Genomic DNA, 18,123 nt, shown 5'->3' with positions numbered 1-18,123 from the left:
AAACACAACATACACACACACACACACACACACACACACACACACACACACACACACAATGGACATACACAAAAGCACAAACCAAAACATGGCAACCTGTATGAAAACAGCATGCATAAGTTATGTGCACCAAGCAGTGAGTTGAAATAGGGATGCAAGGAGGAATGATGTGGGGAGGAGAGACAAAAGCTTTGTGTGCTGCATGTGCAGTTAGTTTATATTATTATTTTTATCCTTTTTCTTGATTTTTGTCATCAAGAGACCCACTGATCACCCCTATACGACTTAATTATAATCCATTAGTAGACCTAAATAGATTTGTTTGCTGTCACGTCAATACACCAGTTATATTATTAAAGTAACACTGACAGCGATTTTGTACAGATAAATAATGACAACTATTTGTTAGCTTTTCTCTGCAGTTTTTCCAGTGTATTATTTATCTGTATGGCACCACATCCAGACTTGCACGGAATAAATGTGCTCTTAATACGGGCCTGTCCTAATTTAGGCAAAAACCTAAATACAGACTTTGCTTCAGTTCACAAAGCAACCCACCTTCTCAGTGTTATGATTAATCATTGTAACAGTTACAAGCATATGTTATTATCAAACTCTCTTTGCAAACATCCCTCTTCTCATTATTATTGCTCCAAACTTGAAACATTAACATATGAATCTCTGTCGTTTGCTCCTAACAGAATAGGTGCTGCAATTTTTTGGGGAAAGTTAGCAAAACTATTTTTGAGTGATAGTGTGTGTGTCTGTCAGCCTCAGCCGGATACACACGGATCTACAGGGACCACCCAAGCAGATGCTTCATTTACAAAATTATGCATTTAGGGCAGAGAAATAGGTCTGAACTGGGGGAGTTTAAGAGAGTTACAAAATGAGACCAGAATGGACTGAAGCCATCAGCAAAGTCCCCTGTTGTGATCTTTACGTTTGTTCTTAAGAAACTCCTGCCCTGTGTGTCAGGGAGAGAAAGAGAGACAAAGAAAGGAGAAAAAAAAGTAAGGAAGGGAGAGAAAGAAGATACACCAATGCCCTTTCGCCATCTCTTGGGCTCTTTTCCCCCTCTTTAAGTATTCATTAAACTGAGGCAGAAGTTTCTAAGGGCAGCTTGGACACTAATCATTACCTCCTGCCTCTCATCTACTCACATCACTGATCATTAGACTCTCTCTCTCTCTCCCCCGCCCACACTTTCTCTCTAAAATGGAAAAAAACAACAGGGAAAGTAGATTGTTGACTCCTCTAATATACTTTTATCCTGCCTATCTCTTTCGCTCTCATTTTTTTTCCTACATAAACTGTAACCAGCAGTGTTGGCAGCGTTCTCCTCTGCTGACACACATGGATGAATCCAGTTCTAGATGAAGTTTTTCACGCTCGGTTTGAACATTCTTTCAGGTTCCCAAATGGCAGCAGGCTTTCTTATAACTCGACGTGACTGATTTTAAACAGAGTATTGCCAGTGCAGCGTGTCCCTCAGTGGCAGGTGTTGGTTTCAAAGTGTTTGAGACTGTTTTCCTGTAGGGACAACCTCTTAATGTGTGTGGGTGGTCCTTATAGGCCACTTCAGTTTTGAATCTCTACTGAGAAACACGAGAGGCTTCCTCTAAGCAGGACATAAAGTGGTTTAACAGCTAAGATAATGTTTTTGTGTGTTTAACAATTGGCACCCGATTGAAGTAATTTCCATAAAACAATCACATCCTTTTGAAGTCATAACTCAGTTAAATAGAAACAGGACTAACTCAGTGGCATCTTTTCCCGTGCAGCATGAGCAAAACATATTCATGAAGAGATAAACAGAGATAAACAGAAAATACAACCGGGAGCAGAAAAATCCATGAAAATTGGCTTTGTCAAAATTTATAATTGGACAGAAAATTTGATATCACAAAACATTACCACATACAACGTCCCATCAACATGTTTCCTGTACTCGAGGAACACTGACAGTCTAATTTATCCATTCATATGCATGTATTTGTCATGTGTTGAAAAACTTTAAATATACTGTACAGCTGTTAAACTTTATGCAACTTTTTATTCACATGCCTAATATGGTATTTTTGTGTAGCCTAACTTATTTTGAAAGCCCCTGAAACCTTGGCTTTGAGTATCTCTCTATAATATTAAGTAATCATGACTAGATAAACAGTGAAAGGTCGGTTTGGTGTCTGTGCATTCAGTGGACGGACTGGTCTGGTACATGCTGGTTACGTGTGGGTTCTGAAGGTGTGGGGATGCGGTTATACGGGTTATGTGGGATATTGGGCTAACATTAACCTAGCTGCTGATGTTAAATAAATACTTCTAAACTGTAGACTGGCTGCTTGTTAAACCACATTGTCTCATTTTCTTTGTCTACTTGTGTTAAGCACAGAAGATGTAACATGTGGATGTGGAGGCTTTAAAGTTGTTTAGTAGGCACCTTTGAGGGAGCTGTCGGCTGAGAAATGAAAGTAAAGTAATGAGTGATGTAACTAATTACTTTCGCTGTTGAGTAATTAGTAAGGTGATGTGATAACATTGTTAAGGCGTAATACATACTACGTAAGCAACAACATGCCCAACACTGGTGTCTGTGCATGCAAAGATACATGTTGTGGAAGTGAAGTGGAAGTGTTCATGTTAATGATAAAGAAATCAATGAGTGTTAAGGAAGCAGATGAGTGAGGTAAAGGAGGAAGGAGAGACACAATCTAAATATACCAGCTGAGGGCGGCGGAGAGAAGAAAATACACTGGCCCTCTGAAAACCACAGTACGATGAAAAATTAAGTTGGGAGGCACAAGTGAGAGGAGAGAATAGAGAGAACAAGAGAGGAGTAGAGGGGAGAGAGGGCTTTTACTGCAGCTCACTTTCACCTGTCTGTCTGGGAGATGGACGGATGAAATCAGACTCCTATTAAATGAGTTGGAAAAGTAGAAGCTGCATTCTTCCTCTGTCAGTGAGTCCAGAAACAAGGGCACAGCTGCACTCTCTTTCAGCCTCCGGCATCTTCACAGTGCTAGTGGTAATTATCCTGAAGCATCTGAGGCTCAGTGGTTCCTTATCGGATGAGACTCTTAAAAGCGCAAAACACACTGCTGCTGCAGTGCCACGGCGCGTCATATGATGTGCGTCAAGTGCCGCCCTGAGCACCAATAGGAAGCGTTGCACCGCAAGGTGTCAACAGGAAGACCAAACACAGTGCGGGACAACGAATTGCCATGGGTGAGTTGCCTGTTGTAGTGGGGGTGTGAATCTTTGGGAATCTCATGATTCGATTCCGATTCTTTGGTGTCCGATTCGATTCAGAATCGACTCTCGATTGAATGAATAGAAAAGGAGGCACAATTTTCGGTCTCTTGCTCAAGTATACTGTGTGTGAAACCATTCACTGGTGTCCTTAGTCCACTGAAATACAATATGAAACATAACTGGCAGATGAGATAAATGGTCTGCAGCTGATTTATTTTAAAAAGTTAACTGCATTAATTAATTAATTAATTTGAAAGCATCTTACAGTCTCCTGCTGTCCAACCCGCTGAGTGGGTGCACGGTTTTTGAGGTGAAACAGACTGAGCACCGAGTTATTTTCTTCACCTCAGAGTTGGTTTAAGTTGTTTAATGCTACAGTGTGTGTTGGTCAGCTGTTCTTGTTTGTTACTGCTGGAGTTTGCTGCTCTGCTAACGTTAGTTTCTGAGTGACGGTGTAGAGAATTGGTTTTTGACATTTGTGAGTTGATGCAGAATCATCCGCATCACGCTGCATCTAAGAATCGATTTTTCCCCCTAATTGTAGTTGTCTATTTTTTGATTAATAACTTGAAAAATGAATAATCTGAACATTGTGATTATGTTTTGAAAGCAGCAGATAAACCAACATAGTTAATAGGCTACCATATACCAGTTGTAGAGGAAGTCAAGCTGCTACTGGAGCTGGGATGTGCAAGCAGAGAGTAAGTGGAGTTTATTTATTTATTTTTTAAATTTTTGCCTTAGAAGATACAGGCTGAATTGAAAGTATAGTGAAAAGCAAGCAACAAACTAGTAAATAAAATGCGTTTTTTCAGGATCAGTGAGGCTGGAAATAGGTGGTGTGAAGTGTCGCGCATAGCCGCCGCTGCCGCCACTACCAGTGTGGAGTTGTACATAGACAATAATAGGGGTGGCTGTTTCGATGTGGACCGTTGGGCGGCAGTGTATTTTGGCCTTTATTGAACTGCCCAATTTCTTAAAAATGCTCGTTCAGCAACATCATCAGTTCTTTGGAGTCAGTGTTGTTCTTCTTCTGCTGTTCTTCCTACTCTGCACTACATTTGTCAACAAAGGCTTATAGTATTGGATAGATTTTCACTTTGCTCATCTAGTGCTTTAATAATCCCAGCCAAGAGGCTACAAAAGTCAAGAAACCTGGATAGAAATTGAATTAAAGAAGCCATTTCTTCCCTCTGGATTATTTTTTACGTCCGTGTTCTCCCATGCCTGACGCTCTCCTCTCTCCCTCGCGTCAGGGACCACACAGTGCAGGCCATTTGCATTTCGCTTTAATGTATTTCCTAAATTCCAAAGCTTCAAGAGATCCCTACTTTGCATTTGTTTATTTAGTTCAAAGTGGTTTTTTTCTGTTATTGCCCAAGAACCTTGCAGAAAATTGAAGTGAAGTCAAAATGTGATAGATAAATATGAAAGTGGTGCGCTGTGCATTCTATGAAGAGAGGGACTTTGATGTTATTTTTGCAGTGTTAAGCCAGCTTATAGCTATGGTGTAGCTTGCGCCTGTAGGTGAAGGCTGGCAATTCCCTTTTTCTTTTATTGTCTGATGCTGTTGGACTTGTGGGTGATAGAAAGGCTCAGACAACATAACTGCGTTTACCACCTGGATCTGCACTGTCAGCAGACTCACCGCAGTGGTGTGTTGTTTCTGTATGTGTGTGTGTGTGCATGCTCACATCTTCGTGTGTGTTTGACCTGAGGATGTTTTAGGGGTGGCTCTGTCGTGTGTGGACGATGGATTTGTAGTGACATCAGGATTGTACCTCACGGTGCAACGAGTTCTCCAGGCGAGCGACAGACAGAGACAGAGCAAAAAAAGAGAGACAGAGACAGAGAGGAGGGAGATAGATGGAGTGTGACACCCTTGGGTCGAATCGAGCTTTAGGGATGTGTTAGGGACACACATGTTGCAGCAGCAGTAGGCAAAAGCTGATTTGAAAGATGGGAATGTCAAGTCTGTGATGTGCACTCTGCTGACGTCATACTGTTAACTAGTGAGAGAGGGATAAGAAGCTGAGGAATGGAGGAGGAAAGGACCAAAAGCTTCCCACTCCTCATTTTCTCTCCCATCTTTCTCCCTATTTCCCCCCTACACACACACACACACACACACACACACACACACACACACACACACACACACACAGTATTGAGTTACCGCAATGCTTGTTAAATTGGAGGCTTAATTTGGAGCCGCTGGCTTTCTCCACAGGTCACATGGAGTGAATTTATCCACAAAGGCCAAACTGTGGATTTCATTAATGAAACGCACATGAAACACACACTCATGTACACACACACACACACACACACACACACACACACACACTCCTGGCAGGATCAGGAAGTCCTAATCAAGCTGAAATCTCCCGAGGTTGCAATTAGGTTTGGAGAACCACAGTCCTAACTCCGGCTACAAATCAAACCCTTCCATTAAGTCAGAAGAATACACAGATCTGCTCTGACGAATCATCATGCTATTGTGTTCCATCCATTCACAACCAGCTTTTTCTGTGTGCTAACTTAGCCGCTACACATTTACAGACCATTGGAGAAATAAAGTACAGGTGACACACACACACACCTGCAACTTTTCATGGCTTATTTTCTTCTGGTATTGCAATAATGTCTTCTCGTTCAAGTTACCCAAGGTTTTGACCTGAATAACCTTTCCTGTTTGGCACAACTTTGGACTATGTGTGTACAATGTGAGCTTGCATCATGGGCAGAAATATGTTTCATTTGAATCATTTATATTTGAATTTGAATTGTTTAACTTGAATAATTGCATTTAAAAACTCAATCTGAATGGCATAATTTGAAATTGTATTCCACTAATCTTGAAACTGAATGTAATATACATGTCACTGACAATTCAACTCTATATACTTTCACATTCAGTTCATGCAATTCAATTTCAGTTCACTAAGACACGCATCCGGTCGTGGAGGAAAAGGAGCAATCGAGTGCAGATTCACAGAACTCCTTTCCACTTACTGTGGATCAATGGGAGTGAAGGAAATGGTCAAAAACATAAGTGCTGATTGGCTGAAAAGGAGTTCTGTGAATCTACACTCGATTGCTCCTCTTCCTCCACGACTGGATGTGTGTCTCATTCAACTGAAATTGAATTGCAAGAACTGAATTTGAATTGCAAGTTTTAGAGAATCATCAATTGTACATAGATTGAAAAAGTCAAAATCTTTAATATCATCAGTATATGTCATCATCATTCTTCCTTCATGTCCTATAGTGGGAACCTATGTTTCCTTCCCTCTTCCTCATCCTTTCTCTTCTTCACTTCCCTTATACGATATGCACTCGCTTCCCTTCCTTTCATCTTCAACTTTCTGTCTTTCTATCATCTCTGTGTCCTTTTCGTTCCTCTTTGCTGCCTCTTGACAATCTCAGACAATATCTTCCATTTTCTTTTGACACAGTGACTTTGAATGGAACAGCAAGCTACTGCGAGTATCCTGATGACCTTAACCGCAGTGCAGCTCCACAGGAGACTGAGATAGTCATCTCTCTTAAGTTCTCTGTTGAATAAGATCCATATCTATGGCTCCTAATTCAGTCATACAAATGCTAGTTAACTTTGTGTGGGAGAGGGGGAGACGAAGGCACACCTCCTGCACAAAGACAGAAGAACATACACAAACATGGCAACAGCTTGTAGGAATCACTGATTTCACCACTAATTGGTGTTTTGCGGTGCAGAAATCTTCTCTCATATTAATACAATTTGACACAATATATCACTGGGGACATTTTAAAGTGTTTTACAGTGTAGTGGTGTAACCTGCTGCCTCAAAACGATTTATTCTCACGCAAATTTTATTTCACTGACACAGATTAAACTCATTCCTCAGTATTAAAAACCACCAATTCAGTTTTTCGGGACAAGGAGTAATGTAGTGGCGCTCTATATCTTCTGATAGCAAAATCACTTCCTGTTAATTGCCGCTGTGACTGATGTAGAGAGTAAAGGCATCCCATTTTCCAAATGGCGAATATCTCAGGGAATGGAAACTCTTTGAATATTAATGTATTTCTTCTCAACCGTTGGGAGCTCAACCAGAGCTCCTATGCCCGTGAGATGTCTGTCCGGCTTTAGCTAAGATGCATACAAACACACACACACACACATCCACGTGCGCATACACACAAACACGGACTGGGGATATAGAGGGGAAGCTGATCAGCCGCATGGAGCGGGGAGGGCATTCCAATGGGACTAATTAAAGGGATGGAACAGACTGCAGAACTCATCGGAGACCACCACTCTTTTCTCCAACTCTACCTCTTTCTCCTCTCTCTCTTTCTCTCTCTTTTGCTCCTCTGCGTTTAGTTAATAATAGCTACATCATCCAGGGTTACAGGACCCAATGCTGCTATCTTACCACTATTCACGCCGGCTGATATAATCAGAGGAGTTTAGGAATTTCTATCTGACGTCTGCAGTACCTCAAGGGACTGCTGGAAACATTTTCTTAATGCTTGTGCACTGGAGCAATAAACAAAGAGATGTAAACAAGTGGAAACATGATCGTTTACAGGCAGTTAGTATACAATCAGTTTTAAAAATTTAAAACTCCTTAACTCGCACCATGCAAGCTTTGGGTTTATCAGTGCATAAAAGCTGCTGTTGTTTGTGAGTTTGTGTATGTGACTGTGCTCAGATCTGTGTGTGTGTGTGCACATGAGTCACCGTCGGCTGCTGAGCTTGATACTGATGGAGAGTCAAGCTGTTTAGATGCTATTGATCAGAACCCCGTGTTCAAGAGCAGTCAGGCACACGCACAAACCCCCCCACCCCTACCCACCCCCCCTTTTCTCTCACTCTCTCTTTTCCTGCTCCTTTCTGAATCCATTTCTACATCACACACCCACTCATTCTGCAGCAGACACACCAAACAACCAGCCGTAATGAAGTGGCACTGCATCATCACAAACACTGTGTGTCTAAATGAGCTGGAGAGGAAGCAGGCAGCGTCTCTGCAGAGCACAGGTGAGGACAGGAGGAAGGGGGGAAAGAGGAGGAGGGGGAGGTAGAGAGGCGAGGATATAGGATATAGGAAGAGTACTGTAAAGGAGATGAGAGGTGATGAATGAGACAAGAGATGAAGTGCGAAAATAAAGCATATATGTGTATGATTGTGTGTGTGTGTGTGTGTGATGCCCTCTAACCAGAAAAAGCCTTGGCTCAGCCTGTCTGGCTTTGCAGCTTCACCCAGCTTTAGAGATGCCTGGCTACGTAGCCAGATGACTCACACACCCAGCTCAGGACTCAAGCCAGGGCTTAACACACACACTTCCTCATGGCAAAAGTGCTCACACACATGCACACAGACATATGCCCAAATACATGCGCACAAAATAAACACATCAATCAGCACATACCCAGGCCTGCTCAGGTGTGCGTGTATAATCGTGTCTGCACTGAGCTCATCTGCACAAACTCTCACGCAAACCTGGAGCCTGGAAGCAAGTTCAACATATGCAGGATATCTTTCCATTAGCTGGCTTCACTGAGCCTAACACTGGCCGTCCAGTACCTCTATGAAGCTGGTTATCAACCAGCTCAGTCAACTCTGGGTTTTCCTATCCACCTACGAGCGCGTTCATGTGAAAGAGGCGGGGTTGTTTATTACGATTGACATCATCATCGATTTTCTGTTGATTATTTTCTCGATTAAAACTCTGAAAAACACCTGTTACCATTTTGTAGAGCTCATGATGATGTCTTCAAATGTCTTGTTTTGTCCGATCAATAGTCCAAAATCCGAAGATATTCAGTTTACTATCATGTATGACACAGAAATGTATCAAATCTTCACATTTTAGAAGCTGCAACCAGCAGATGTTTGGTATTTTTGCTTTGAAAAACACTAATAAGATTGTTTAATTATCAAAATAGTTGCAGATTAATTTTCTGTTGACTGATTAATTGACTAATACAGCTCTGGTTCAAATTGCAGTTCTTGGCTTTTTTCCCCTTTTTTCTTGGCTTTATGCAGAGAAAATTGGATAATACTAGTTATAATGCGCTCTAGACCAAAAGAAAAAGTCTGTGTGATGTTGCCTTGCACTCCATGCACTGTAGAAATACAAGAAAACGACATGTTCACTTCAATCTGGACTCCCCTTTCAAGACATTATAAAACAGAAAGCAACTCTCGGTGGTGTGGAGAGTTTAGAGTTGCAAAGAGATCAAAAATGTGCAACCAAGAGTAGAAGCAGTAGTTCACAGTGTTCAAGGCAAATCTACATCTTTTCAACCACTCAGATACATCCACTTACTGTGGAACCAAAAAAAAAAAAAAAAAAAGTAAACAGGCTGCGTTCAAGCTAAAATGGGTTGTCCTCATACATTTGCTTTCGCTTTGCTAGCCTCCTGCCGTTATGCATTCACAGACCTACATACACAAACACACACACAAGCATACTCAAAAAACACAGTTTCCCTGGTGGAGAAAATGAGTTTGTCTGTTTTCATCCTTCTCAGTGCTCAGAATATAAAGTGCTTTAATCATATGCATCCCCGCTCAGCACTTCAATGTAAACACCTGGCATCATTTGGACACAGAGGAAGACACAGAACAAGAGTTTCTGCATGTTTACTCATAATTGTTTACATCCTCCCCCGGAATAATTATTACAAGGAAAGATGATCCATTATTAATAATACAACATTGCTGATAAGACACAATTGGTTTATGTAGTTTTTTATTTAATGTTTTTTTTATTATTATTATTATAAGGTTTTCCCAACAGACGTAAGGTTGTAAAAGCTTCGGACTGCTTTGGTTTGGATTAAATACTCTTCACTCAGCAGATGCCATCTGTTTGCAACCATCCAAATATACAAACACATACATAGACATGACAATGTAGTCTGTATCAACAGCACTTGGCTCATGTCTGTTTGACATTGTTTGCCTTTTGCATGACAACATGGGAAATTGAACTAATCTACATGTAATGTTGGTCTCCTAACATCTTTTTCTGTCCTTCATCCCTTTGTTTCTCTCCCTCTCTCTCTCTGTCCTCTCACCATCTCCCCTTGTATGGAGTTACTTTTGTGTCTTTATTACGCAATCAAACAGAATAGGGTTGCAATCAAAAAATAGATTTGAGAGTAAAACTATGAGCACTGCAATCAAAAAATGTTTCATTGCAAGTAAAATAAATTTGTGATTAAAATGTAAATCTAAAACTTTTCTTTGCGAATCCAAAAGTTTTGTTTGCTGTTGGGCTGAATTTCGTGGGTGGGACCTATGCTGAAACATGTAAGACATGCCTCTATTGGCCAGTCTCGAACAGAGTGACAGCTTGGCAACATCCACATTAGTAAATGAGAGACGGAGTTTTGAAGTCCATGGAGAAGACAGAGCGGGAGTGGAGGCAGAAAATCACAATAATATATATCTTTTAACCCATTACAACATCACAGATTGTTAAAAAAAAAGCAATCTACATGCACCAGCTCAAACATAACATTACTAAGATGGAAGTTATGTTTAAACATACCTGTGCATTGATTATCTGTCCTCTCCAGTCTGCGACTGGCCAGTACATCTTTCAGTGTAGGTCCCGCTCATGAAATTAAGCTCAACAACGAGCAAAAGTTTTTGATTCGCATTTTTCACAAATTTATTTGATTTGCATTAAAACTTTTGGATTGTAGTGTTGATAGTTTTTACTCTTAAATCTATTTTTTGATGGCAATCCTATTCTGTTTGATTGCATAATAAAGACATAGAAGTAACTCCATACTCTTCTGTTTGAATGTGCTTGCAGTAAACAATAGTTTTCCATGTGTAAACACTTTCTTTCTTTGGCAAGGCAAAGGTACCACTCTGTGAATGTCTTCTCTGTCTATATGTTTTACAGTTATCCTACATTTATGCATGTGTGCTTTAAAAAGGCAGAAAGGGAGAATACTGTATCTGCTACCAACAGTTAGTAAAAAAAAAAAAAAAGACGTTAAAAGACACTGTGTTTGTGTGTGTTCTCTAATGTGTGTTTTTGTTTCTATCTGGCAGAATGCGGGAACGGGGTCCTTGCATTTGCGGAGTAGGTGTGTGGAGTCTACTGCTGTCCCTCTGTCTGGCTTCCCTCACACATGCACACAGGAGCCACACAGGTAGGTGAATGCACATATGTGTGTGTGTACAGTACATATTACTGTGTACAGCAGTGTATTGCATCTAACCTAGATTATCACTGCAGCAGACTCTGCAGCCAATTTCTTTTCACATGTTGTAAAGTTTGAGTGAATAAGCCCCTGTGCCACCCGAGGCGACGAAGAGGTCAGATTCACAATGAAATACGAGACCACAGAGGCGTGTTGCCAGGAAGAACACACAAAAAAAGTTCTTTAATAAAAGGAAGAGGGAAACGAGTAACTCAACAAAAAAGGTCTTCGCAGTTCAGAGGCTTTCACGTCTTTGCAGTCCCATCAGGGTGAGGCGACTCCTGAAATTGCCTGTAGGTTACAGCGCAGACAGTGAGCAGGGAGCCTTATGGATTAGAATTCCCTGGTTGTGTGATATCCCTCCCATGTGGGCCAAGTGGCTGAGTCGCTAGCATGATTGAGCCCAGAGGCCTCTTACTACTTTACAGTTCATTTCTTGTGTGAGGGTTGGGTATCTTCGCCTCTCTGGTTCACAATGATTACCTGTGTGTGACTGAAAATTACCTCTGGGAGAAAAAGTCTTAATGGACAGAACATTGTACCTGCTACCTGTGTATGGATAAGAGTTTTTTATGTGCCTGAGGTCATGCTGCTCAGGGATGGAAATATGAATATGAACAACTTTGTGTATCATTGTAAAGCTCTTAATATTTTGTTGAGAATGTGTCGGAGATACTGATTGTATATAAAGATGGGCATCATGACAGCTCTCGAACATCTCAATCGCCCCCTGGTGGCTGGCTGCAGTATAGGTCATAAGTCCCGCCCCCTCCACATTAGCGGATGGGACATGAGCTAAACTAAAAAAAATCAAAGCTCATGTCAAAATCAAATGTTAAATTCATTTTTTCCCAAAGATGGTTTCTTATCAACATCGCTGATGTTTGTCCAAGTGCTCATTTTTCTGATAAGTTTATTTTTAATTAGTTATTTGACGATATAAAAAGGGGGTGTGACGTCATGATTGACAGCTGTGACAGCCGCTCTCAAAGCTCTGTCAGGCAGCGGGACAGCAGACACGGACACACAGACTCTGGCTCCAAATGACATCACACAAGCAAGATGGCAAAGGAGATATTTTGGTTTCACTTTTGCATAGCAGCAGGAAGTGGGGATGCATCGTCCATATTTATACACATTCAATGGTCAGAAATGTAAAACTACAGATTTAGGTTATCCGATTTGGAAGATGTTCCAAATAATTTTCCCTCCCTGTATGTGTGAATGTTAATATGCACACTAAGTTGCCAGTTTAATAGCTACACCTAACCAATACACAAATCAAAATAAATGCTAGCTTTGTGAAACTGAGACTTTTAGGGAGGTGTTGGCATTGGATTACTTTTTTAAAAACATTTTATTTATGGAGCACTATTTTAGTTACTCAAGATACTTTACATGACAAAATTGTCAATTCAAACAAGGAACAGCAGTTCTTTGAGCTAAATGTGAACATCAGGAGTTGTGCAACATTTAAATAAGCTACCATTGACTGCCACCAATAGAGAAAAAGCATTTCCCATCCACCCACTGACTGTGATGGTGCTAGATGGAAAGTTAAATGTTGGTGATAACTCAATTCATCCTCTAGGGATCATGAATGTTTGTACAAAATGTCATGGCAATCCATCCAATAGTTGTTGAGATATTTAAGTCTGGACCAAACTGATGGACCGACCAACCAACCGACTGACTTTACCAAACAAGGAGCAGGTATAAATGTTGGGGACGGGAGATTGGTGCTGGAAGAAGGCTGGTGAGGTAGGAGGGGGCCTGGTTATGAAGACCTTTAAGAAGTGAAGAGAAGGAGTTTGAAATGAATTGGTTGTGGGACAGTGAGCCAGTGGAGGTGTGATTATATTATACTGAAATGTATTTCAAATAGATAACGTCAATGGGGGTGGATAAAATCACTCTGATATAGATTAATGAAAAAATAATCCCAAACATAGCCTCAGGTGCCATTTGGGGCCTGTGTAGTCAAAATAGGCCACAAATGGGACCTGAGACTAGGTGATCCTCCTCCAAGTCCACACAGTGATAGTGTCAAAGATGCAGATTGTTGGTGTCAGGTGTTGCAAGATATCAAGCTGAAAGTTTTAAAGTGTCATGCCTGTGCTACAGACATGATTATTTAGCCAGCAAATTCAATTTCAACACTGCTCCTCCAGACTTGTGGAGAAAAAGGAAGACCAAAGCAGGGATGTGACTAATACATTAAAAAACAAATCTGACCAAAATAAGTAATTGGCAATGATAAAATCACCTCAGGATAAAATCAAGAAGTGATGATAGCGGATTTTAAGTTTGGTTTGGCTGCATATGAAAGACAGTGATGGCTTGAAAATGTTAAGCTCTGCCTTTGGCTTTCATGTAGTGATAAAGTGGTGTGCACCAGCTGCCCTTCATCTGAACTGCTTGTCTTTGTTTGTCATTGTTGTGACTGTCTAACGTCACTGATGCTGCTGCAGTCGGTGTATTGTATGACTCAATATCTGCCTCACATAGATGTTCCATTAGCAGATAACTGGACGGAAAAATGATTGATGAGTGTTTTTCTTTTCAAAGGATGCAAAATCTTAGACAGATAGTGTACTTGTCCTTTGGCCTTCTGTACAGAAATGGAAAATTGTGCATATGCTATTATTTCTTGGAGACTACAAGGTTCTTTGTGTGATATTATGTGTGTGTACAGAAAAATGTGTGTCCTCGCTGGAATGCGAGTACCTATAACGATGGATTTGTGAGTGTGTGTGGTTGTGTGAGTCTGTTTGTGTGTAAGATTGACTCTGCTGTTCTCTTGCTGCTAGGCATTATCTCCTCCTCTCACACAGAGATTCTTGACAAGGCAAGGGCAAACATTTTCATAAATGGAAGGATGGTGAAAAGACATGGAGAGAGGACGTAGGCGCACTCTTATTGTGGTGCAGCACCAGGTTTTCAGTGAAGTGCTGAGGTCTGCACAAAGCAATGAAAACACTGAAAACACAGGTTGAGAGAGATGGATAGCAAAGTCACAAGATACAAAAAAGTTTAGCAGTCGTACCTTTGTGTCACTAAGGATTCTGTCTTTTTTTTTTTAAATGTCAGACTATCCTTTACTATCTTGTAGTAGCAATAATGTGGTGGTGGTGTTTTAGCTTGTGTGTGTATGTGTGTTTGAGAAGGGGGGGGGGGTTATGTGTTCCGTCTGTGTGTTCCTGTTAATGGGTGATTGATTGTAGAGTAAGTTGTAATCAGGGAGTTACAGTGTTATCCAGTTGCAGGTTGTCTGAGTGGGGAAAAAACAGACGGGTAATCAGATAATTACTGAATAGAATCCCTTAGGTCACATCAAGCTTGACGCTCGCATACATGTAATACACATACACTGTCTCTTTCACTTACACGCACACACACAAACATGCTGGCTGGCTTGCAAAGAAAATTTGATTGTAATGTTGTTGGGTGGAGGGAGTGACTGAAGTCATTCAGTTCAGCTCTTATGAAGAAGGTGCCCCAGTGCATGATGGTTGCAATGATTACATCCTCTTCTCCTCTCTGCCTCATGGATGTATAGAGACAACTGGATATGGCGTCAGAGGTGGGGCCCTGTTCATTCCTATGAGAGTTGCTCAATGGCGCATGAAGCCAAAAAGTCACTTTCTGCTGTAAAGAAATTTTGAACATACTGCAAATGCTCTGTGGGCCCAATGTGCCCATAGAACATGCTCACTAGAGACTTCCGCCGGCCGAGACGGCTAACATCTGGTTTAGCCCTCTGGCTAATTTGAATGGGGGTAAAGCGATTCGATCGTGCAGCTCTTTTAGACTTTTGAAATGTGATCAGACTGAATGGAGGGTGTGGTGCAGAGATGGTATGCGTCATGTAGACACAAGTGTGTTATTACTTATTTCTGTATTCGTACAGTTGCAGGTGGTAAGTCAAGTACTGCAATATGTACATTATAACAGAGTAAATGTAGTGAAAGGACACAGAAAAATTGTAACATAGTCTGGGCCCTGGGAGAGAGAGAGACAGAGACAGACAGACAGACAGACAGACATCTGCCTTCAGGCTTGGTGGTGCCTTCAGTGGAGCAGCTCCCGCCATGTTTTTTGATTCAACTGAGGTTTACTAGTCTCTCACGTGGCCAGATCTTGTTGCGCTAAGAACCAAAGGCTGGCCACTGGTGAGACTAACGGGGTTAAAGCTTCATGCATCCACAGAATATATGAAAAGATCAATCTTAATGTCAATATCGGATCATTCAAATGGAGATTGATTTGAATCAGAATCTTTTTTTACTTTTTTAAACCCAGCTTTAGTGCTGGATACACCAGGCCAGCAGCATCGAGAGGCTCAGGAAGAGCTTCTACCCTCAGACCACTGGGATCCTAAATGAGGTCATGTATGAGACTGCCCCTCAATTTTTAATGCACAAATTGAAGGAACTGGCAGGATTAAATTTCACTGTGAGTGTACCTTATATGATTACATGTGACAAATCATCTTGATTGATTGATTGATTGATTGAAAAGGCTTGTGCTGACAAGACAACTGTAACGACCTAAGAAGGGAAGTCGATTGGGCTGAGAAGTGGCATAAAAAGTCTCAACGTGTGTGTGTGTGTTAGCCTAGTTTGTATTCAGCTTTTATTGTCCAGATTCGTATCTCTCAGAGAGGTGGAGGGCCAGAACAAAAAAATCATGCCTCTCCTTTGCTATTGGTGCAACTCCATCTGTTAAACCATCTATCCTCCTGTCTTCTTCTGTTATTCACACGCTTTATTATACACATCACTGCAGAAATGTGTGGAAATTACAGGCTTTATACCCAGACCACAGAGCTCTAACACTTTTAATGGACTGCGGATCTCCTGCAGTGAAGAGATCGTATTTGTCGACAAAGTCTAGGCCGTGGTGAAATGTCTCAGTGGCTTTGCCAATAGTCTGGGCGAAACAGCTTGGCTTGGATTTTGAAGTCAAGCGGAACAGCGATTATGCTGATCACTTCACCACACACTGTCGAGTCATTGATTCTCAGTCTATAGGCTGCAATCTCCATACATCGCCACTGATTAGAGGCTACTAAGAACTTCACTTACTCTGAAAAGCATTCTGTCTGCCAACAAGGGGAAATAGAGGTATAAGGACAAAGATATATAAGGGACGCTAAGATATATGTGCTTAACCTCTCTCACACACGCTCAGAGGGACATGTGCATTCAGTCAGGCACGCAGTACACGGTAAGACACACACAAACACATGCACACACACTCTTACATGCATGCACACTCATTGAGGCTCTCTAATGTGATGTGTGGAGGCAGGCTGTCTGCCCTCCGTAGAGGCTGCTCCACAGTAAAGCTACACTCTATGCTCTCTACAACTCAGTTCCATATGGCTTGTGAAAAATTCAAGCTGCTTCAAATTCAAAAGCTTCAAATTACAAATGTGAAATTTTTCATGCTGACAAACATCCCGGCATTCCGTACCACTTAGAATTCACTGGTCAAGAGACAGAAAAAGTGTGTTTATGTGTATATTTGTGAGAGAGAGATATAGAAAGACCAAGTTAATGAAATTATTAGTAGTGGGACAAATAATCAAGATTACAATTTATGATTCAGCCACATGCAATACCTTGTGGATAAATGAGCTCAGTATTCCTTGGAATTATGTTTATATTGGACAGTTCTGCACCTCATGATTTATGTCCAATGCCAATGTTCAGTGCCGAGGTAGAAAGTAGTGTTTCCTTTATTTAGTTTGTGGGGATCAGGGTGGTTGGATGCGTACAGATGCATCATCTCATCACAGACTTTTAACCACAATCTTTCCCTAACTGTAATCATTACCATAGGTGCCATGTGCAGATATTGACAAATGAAATTTGCATAAATGTTGGCATTAGCCATAAATAAACCTTGAATGTAATCCAGGGTTTTGCAGAATCTTCCAATATTGTTCTTGTCTGGTGATAGGTAAGGAATAGAGTGGCGCTGTAATTGTGTTCCGCTCTCTTGTGGTACTGCTGCAGAGGTATTTCCTTCTTTTCTTGCAGAAATTTGAACCGTGCTGCTTTCTGGCAGTTCATCCTTTCGCCAGCTCATGACTGTTTGACATTTTAGTGATTACACATATGTTAATCTTGCTGTGTGTGTGTGTGTGTTTGTTAAAAAGGCTCAGACTGTGTGCACTTTACCCACTGTTCTATGTCAACTAGGTATATAAACTGTGAAAATAAAAGCTGTAATGCACTGAATACATACAGTATGTGATTGATTCCTGCTTTAAAAAAATATAAAATGTGCTTCACTAAAATTGAGTATATGTTGCATTATGACAATATAAATATTGTCATAGTGATTGTCATACAGACAATATCATATAAAGAAATAGACCAGAAATTGCCTTCATTGAGTGATGTCATAACACCCCCCACACAGCAGACACATTTCCAAAAATAAGTAGAATATGAGAGCAGGTTGTTAATTCGACAGGGATTTGATTTGATCACTCAAAAGTGGATGTGACATAGTGAGCATGGAGTTTCACCCCTAAGAAGTGGGATACAACCGACTACACAGCTATAAAAGACTGTTCACCTCCACCCACACCTCCCTTAGATCAGGATGTAAATAAAGTGTTCGCCAATTAATTCAAA

General features: G+C 41.1%; 1 protein-coding gene across 1 annotated transcript in view; it reads left to right on the top strand.

Annotated features, from left to right (window-relative positions):
• LOC137184524 (chemokine-like protein TAFA-2) overlaps window positions 1-18,123 on the top strand; it is a 72,678-nt gene that overhangs the window by 22,096 nt on the left and 32,459 nt on the right. The window contains exon 2 of the mRNA XM_067592288.1: window positions 11,322-11,422. Within this exon, the coding sequence (XP_067448389.1) occupies window positions 11,323-11,422 (100 nt within the window). The 5' untranslated portion in view covers window position 11,322. The remainder of the gene's footprint in view (window positions 1-11,321; window positions 11,423-18,123) is intronic.

This window comes from Thunnus thynnus, chromosome 6 (genome assembly GCF_963924715.1).
Source record: "Thunnus thynnus chromosome 6, fThuThy2.1, whole genome shotgun sequence".
In the NCBI taxonomy this organism is placed as follows: domain Eukaryota; kingdom Metazoa; phylum Chordata; class Actinopteri; order Scombriformes; family Scombridae; genus Thunnus; species Thunnus thynnus.
Note: the sequence above shows the minus strand (reverse complement) of the source record. Positions and strands in the feature narration are given on the sequence as shown.